Here is a 6,058-nt window from a genome sequence, read left to right as displayed (position 1 = left end):
GGCTGCCGGGAGCCGAGGGCTGGCCCCGGCCGGGGCCGGTGAGGGCCAGAGCTGGCACCGCGGGCGCCTTTGGGCTGCGCTTCGCCCCGCTGCGGGGCAGGGAGTGCGACGGAGGCGGGGCGGGAGGGAAGCGCCCTGCCGCCCCTGGGCACCGGAGATGCCGCCCACTGCCTCCGCTCACCTCCCTCGGCGCCCGTCGAGGCCAAGCCCCCTCGTTCCTGACCTGCCCGGCGTCCTCCCGTGCCTGTCGCCAAGCTGCCAGCTTGGATCCTGGCCGGGTCCCCGGGATGGCTACAGTCATGCCTTGCTCAGGCGGCAGGGCCGGCAGCATGGATGGTGCTAGGAGTCACCACCGAGGCGAGCGGCAGCTCCCCTCTTTCTGGTCCCCCCTTTCACCGCCACCCTCCTCCTGCCCCAGCTGCCCTGGAGCAGCAGGGATGCTGCCCTTCACCGGGGGCACAGTGGCCCTGGCTGGTCCTGGGGCTGCAGGACCCCCGGGGCCAGCCCGTGCCTCGGTGGGGCTGGTGCCGACGACGGCGGGTGCCTGGGAGTGGCAGCAGCAGGAGATGAGAGGCTGCCGGGGAGCGTGGTGCTGAGCTTTGAAGGCACCCTGACAGGCTGTCGGGTCCCCGCCAGCCGCGCTGACAGCCTGGTGCAGAGACACCCCCCCGCCGCCGCCACGCTCTGATCACAGCCTCGCCCGTCACTTCAAAGCACCCGCCGGGCTCAGGTGGGCTCCCACGCAGCCTCCTGCCCCACGGCTCCATTCCTCCTGCCCCATGGCCCCGCTTCTCCCACCTCACAGGGTCCAGATCCACTGGGCTCCCCAGCTCCAGGGTGGGGGATACCGGGATGTGGCATTGGGGACCAAGATACACGCATGGTCCCGAGCAGCGCTGGCAGGAGGCAATTGCCTCCCAGGCCTGGCACTGTCCTGCGTCTGTGGGGCAGGGCCCCCAGCCCCAGAGCATCCATGGTTGGGGACCCAGAGGGTCCAGGCAGGGACCCAGCGGGGACTGCAGTGCCAGGGCAGGGGACGAGCTGGGGTCCAGCATCCCTGGGCATGGGGCTCACACAGGGTGGCTGGGACAGGACATCACCCTCTGGACACTGGTGCCCACCATGCTGGGGCACTGGGGGCTGCTAGTTCACCCTGCCTGGGGTAACGCAACCCCCCCCCCCCCGTCCCAGCCTGGCTCGGGGAGGAATTTTCCATTCACGAATGGAGGTTAGGGGAAGGCGTGTGTTTGCAGCAGCCCCCTCCTCTCCCTCCCCTTGCCCGTCACCGGAGCAGCTCGGGAAGGCGCCTGCCACGCTCGCCTCCAGGAAGGCGCAGAGCAAAAGCCTCCCAGGAGGAAGAGCTCCCTGGAAGGGACCGGGGACCCCGGGCAGCCTCGCGGGCAGCCTGCACCCCACTTCCCAGAGGAGCCACCCTGCCTGCAGCCATGCCGCTGCCCCTTGCCTGCTGCCAGGACAGGGAAGCCCTGGCGGTGGCTCGGGACGGCGGCGCTGCCCAGCTCACCGTTGGCATCCTGCGAGCCACCAGGATCCCCGGGCTGCACTACATGTGCACCCGGCCGCAGTCCCGCCTGCGCCGCCTGCTCTGGAGCCTGGCCTTCCTGGCCTCCGCCGGGCTGCTGGCCACCGGCGCCACTGACCGCCTGCACCACCTTCTCTCGCACCCCGTGCACACTCGTGCACGCCTCGCCTGGGCCTCCCAGCTCCGCTTCCCGGCCGTCACCCTCTGCAACCCCAACCGGGCACGCTTCCTGCACCTCACCAGGCCCGACCTCTACTCGGTGGGGCAGTGGCTGGGGCTGGCCCAGGAGAACCGCTCGCTGGTGCCCGAGATGCTGGCCGTGCTGGGGGAGGACCGGCGCGCGTGGCTGACGCGTCTTGCCAACTATTCGCGCTTCTTGCCGCCCCGCCACTCCGAGCACACCATGCAGAGCTTCTTTCACCGCCTGGGCCACCAGATCGAGGACATGCTGGTGGAGTGCCGCTTTCAGGGAGAGCGCTGTGGCCCCCAGCACTTTGCCCCCGTGAGTCCCCACCTGGCAGGGGCCGGACAGCTGGGCTGCCCTATGAGCGCTGGGAGCGATGCCTCACCCCCCACAGCGAGGGTGGAGGTGTGGCGCTGTGTGTGTGGGAGGCTTAGATGAGCCCTTCCAAGGGCCACGTGAGACTGTTTCCCCCCCGCAGTGCCTCCGTGGGATTGGAGAGGGGTCCCTGGACCTCATCCTGCTTGCAGAATGCCCTGCCAGATCCCTGCCTGCTCCCTCACCCCCCTCTTCTCCATCCCCAGGTCTACACACGCTATGGTAAGTGCTACACCTTCAATGGGGACCGGAGGAACCCGCGGGTGACCCGCCAGGGTGGCATGGGCAACGGGCTGGAGATCATGCTGGACATCCAGCAGGAAGAGTACCTGCCCATCTGGAGAGAGACCAGTGAGTGGGGCCGTGCTACGGGCGAGGGATGCTGGGAGGGAGGGTTGCTGGGCAAACAGGGCACCCTGAGGTGGGCTATGGCGTAAGCGGGGCACTGGAGGGGTGCTGGGCTCCAGGGTGCAGCTCGTGGTTGGGTACAGGGGCAAGGCTGAGGGCTGTCCCCATGGGCAGGCGTGCAGCCCCCGTGACCTTCTCCCACAGACGAGACGTCATTTGAAGCTGGCATCAGGGTCCAGATCCACAGCCAGGATGAGCCGCCCTACATCCATCAGCTGGGCTTTGGTGTCTCACCCGGCTTCCAGACCTTCGTGTCCTGCCAGGAGCAGCGGGTAAGGCAGGATGCCCCACAGCCCCTGGGGAGGTGCCCGCGGGCACCTAGCCCGGCACGGCCCTGCAGCGATGCCCCTCTCGCCCTGGCAGCTCACCTACCTGCCACAGCCATGGGGGAACTGCCGGGCCAGCGTGCAGGGGGAGCAGATGCTGCCTGGCTACGACACCTACAGCATTGCTGCCTGCCGCCTGCAGTGCGAGAAGGAGGCCGTGGTGCGGAGCTGCCACTGCCGCATGGTCCACATGCCAGGTGAGGGGTGTGTGTGATGGCATGGGGGCACCCCGCTGCCCCGATGGTCCTGCACGGGGGTGCCCTGGCCCCCTCCAGCCTGCACCCAAGGACCACCCCCACCCCATCCCTCTGCGCCCAAGGGGCCCCCCTGCCCCATCCCGCTCCACCCAGGGACCACCCCATCCTCTCCGCATGCTGGGTCAGTCCCTGTCCTACACTCCTTACACCCCAGGCCAGCCTCTCCCCTGTCCGCCTTGTACCCAGGGGCCACCCCTGCCCCAGCCAACCTGCAGCCGAGGGCCACCCGTCCCCATCCCCTCCGCACCCAGGGGCCACCCCTGCCCCATTGCCTTTAGGGGAGTGAGTCAAGGGTGGGGGGCAGAAGCGGGCCAGATTCCCACCCCCCCGACCAGCTGCTTCTCCGCAGGCAACGAGTCCATCTGCTCCCCCAACGTGTACATCGAGTGTGCTGACCACACGCTGGGTAGGTGCGGTGGCGGGCAGGAGGCTGGGAGCCAGCCGGCTGCCCCCGGAGAGGGGGCCGGGAGGGAGTGCAGCCATGCTGACGGGTGCGTGCCCCCAGACACGGCGGTGGAGGACAGCCAGGAGCGCTGCAGCTGCCCCACGCCATGCAACCTGACTCGCTACGGCAAGGAGATCTCCATGGTGCGCATCCCCAACAAGGGCTCGGCACGCTACCTCGCCCGCAAGTACAACAAGAACGAGACCTACATCCGGTGAGTTGCTGGTGCCGGGGGGGTGAGCAGGGGGCTGGGGACCTGGGGAACCCCCACCCCACTCCTGGCAGCGTGTCAGGAGCAGGTCCTGGCACGGACGGTCCCTGCAGCATCCTCTGCTTAGGGGTGGCTGCCACTAGAGCACCTCCCTGACCCATCCGTGTCCTCCCAGCCCTCCTGTCGGCATCTCCCCACCCCACAGTCCCTCCTGGCCTGGGACATGCCCCTTCTGTGTCCCCACCGCACCAGCCTGAATATCTCACAAGGGCCCTGGGAGCACTTGGGAGCTGGAGGGCTGGGGGACAGGGGAGGTTTGGGGGGCAGTGGGGGTGGAAGGGTCAGTGACCAGGCCTCCTTGCTGAGCACTATGGTGTCCCCACAGGGAGAACTTCCTGGTGCTGGATATCTTCTTCGAGGCGCTCAACTACGAGGCCATTGAGCAGAAGAAAGCCTACGACATTGCTGGGCTTCTCGGTGACTCCCCCCACCTTCCCATGGGACCCTGAGGCGCAGAGCTCTGGGTCCCAGCCCCAGGAGGACATGGGGCTGGTCGGGGAGGGACCACACAGGGCAGGAGCCGGCCACACACTGGCTGAAGGGTGGCATGCTGCTGGCCGTCCCCTGTCCCGCATGTCCCCTGCTCCCTCCATCTTGCCACCCCTGCCCCTGTGACCACGCTGTCCCGCTCTGTCTGGCAGCCCTGGCACTGCCTGCAGTCCCGCTGGCCCACCCAAGGCTCCCAGCAGGCTGCACAGCATCTCCCGGTGACCATCTCCCCCTCTTCTTCCCCAGGGGACATTGGGGGCCAGATGGGCCTGTTCATCGGTGCCAGCATCCTCACCATCCTGGAGATCCTGGACTATGTCTACGAGGTGCGCTCAGCCTTCAGGGCTGTGTCTCGGCTGTGGGACCAGGCGAGGTGCAGAGTGGGGGTCAGGCTTCCTGGGGAGGGAGTGCCATGCATGGCCACCCCAGAGGGCTATTATAGCCCCCCAAATTGGAGAACACCCAGCAGGACGCAGTGGGGGGAGGACAGGTGCCCCCAGCATCCCTTGGTGACCTGAGGGTGGTGGGCAGAGGTTCTGTCCCCATTGTCAGCCCTGTCCCCCCTGGCAGGCAGGGGAGCGGGCAGCAGGTCCATGCAGACTGGGGTGCCCACACACGGAGTGCTGCCTGTGTGTGGATCCGGGGCTGACCCCCCATCTGCCCCCAGGTGATCCGGGACAGGGTGAGCCGGGTCCTGCGCCGCTCCAAGCCACCCCTGAAGAAGCCCTCGGGCAGCATCGCCACGCTGGGACTGGAGGAGCTCAAGGACCAGGTACCCCCGTGGGGGTGGGCAGCCCAGGGGGCTGCGAGGACAGGGCTTGGGCAGCGTCCGCCCCTGCCCCTGGGGAAAGGGGCATCGTCCCAAGAGCGAGGGACAGCACAGCTCTGCATTTGGTGCCCTCAAGGCTGGGTGGCAGGCAGCTGGGTGCCCCCGGGGGGGGCTCCTGGGGATGGGCTGTGCTGGGCGGGGGGGACAGGGTGCATGGGGCCTGCACCCACCCCCCTGACTGCCATCCCCACAGAGCCCCTGTGAAACGCTGGGCCGGCACGTGGAGGGCACCTACAACGCGGGCATCCTGCCCAACCACCACCACCGCCACCACTACCCTCACCAGGGCGTCTTCGAGGACTTCGCCTGCTAGGCCAGCTCGGGACTGGGGGGGGGGCAGCCCCCCGCCACTCCCCTCCCCGCCGTCCGCATGGAGAGGGACCGCAGCACCGGGCACGGTGGGCACAGGCCCCCGCCTCCCCCACCCCACTGCCAGGACCGGCCGGGCCGTTTGCCCCCGGGGATGCCGCCGGAGCTGCCTCGGCACCGGCACCGGCACCGGAGCGGCCCCCCCAGCCCTTTTGCCCGTCCTTTCCACTTGCCCCCAGCACGCGGGCTCAGCCCCGTCTCAAGCACACGGCGTGGAGGGGCACGGGCACGCCGGGGGGTTCGGGGGAGCAGCGGGGTGCGGGGCAGAGCCATCCTGGCAATGCAGAGCATGCTGGGGGTAAGCTGGGGTTCCCGTGAGCCCCTCCAAGCCCTCCCCTGCTGACCCCTCCTGGGTGAGGGTCTCTGCCCTGCACGGTCCCCCCCGCCCCGGGAGACACGTTCCTGGAACAGCTCCCCCCACCCCAGCCCAGGGACAACCACCCTCCCACCTTCCTGCTGCAGGGCAGGGCAGCATTGCAGGGCACCCCTCTGAGCAGCACGGCCCCCCCGGCCAGCCCAGGGACACCCCACCTGCAGCCACACCTGCATGGCACCACCCTGACCC

General features: G+C 69.1%; 1 protein-coding gene across 1 annotated transcript in view; it reads left to right on the top strand.

Moving 5' to 3' along the window:
- ASIC4 (acid-sensing (proton-gated) ion channel family member 4) overlaps positions 1 to 5,437 on the top strand; it is a 27,653-nt gene extending 22,216 nt beyond the window's left edge. Inside the window, exons 2-10 of the mRNA XM_010567909.1 lie at positions 2,306 to 2,450; positions 2,652 to 2,779; positions 2,871 to 3,030; positions 3,440 to 3,496; positions 3,596 to 3,749; positions 4,132 to 4,223; positions 4,542 to 4,621; positions 4,963 to 5,067; positions 5,318 to 5,437. Of these exons, the coding sequence (XP_010566211.1) occupies positions 2,306 to 2,450; positions 2,652 to 2,779; positions 2,871 to 3,030; positions 3,440 to 3,496; positions 3,596 to 3,749; positions 4,132 to 4,223; positions 4,542 to 4,621; positions 4,963 to 5,067; positions 5,318 to 5,437 (1,041 nt within the window). The remainder of the gene's footprint in view (positions 1 to 2,305; positions 2,451 to 2,651; positions 2,780 to 2,870; positions 3,031 to 3,439; positions 3,497 to 3,595; positions 3,750 to 4,131; positions 4,224 to 4,541; positions 4,622 to 4,962; positions 5,068 to 5,317) is intronic.
- Positions 5,438 to 6,058: the final 621 nt, after the last annotated feature.

The sequence above is a fragment of the Haliaeetus leucocephalus genome, unplaced genomic scaffold (genome assembly GCF_000737465.1).
Source record: "Haliaeetus leucocephalus isolate CR32 unplaced genomic scaffold, Haliaeetus_leucocephalus-4.0 Scaffold1, whole genome shotgun sequence".
Taxonomy (NCBI): domain Eukaryota; kingdom Metazoa; phylum Chordata; class Aves; order Accipitriformes; family Accipitridae; genus Haliaeetus; species Haliaeetus leucocephalus.
The sequence above is the reverse complement of the archived record's forward strand: the minus strand, read 5'-3'. Positions and strand labels throughout refer to the sequence as shown.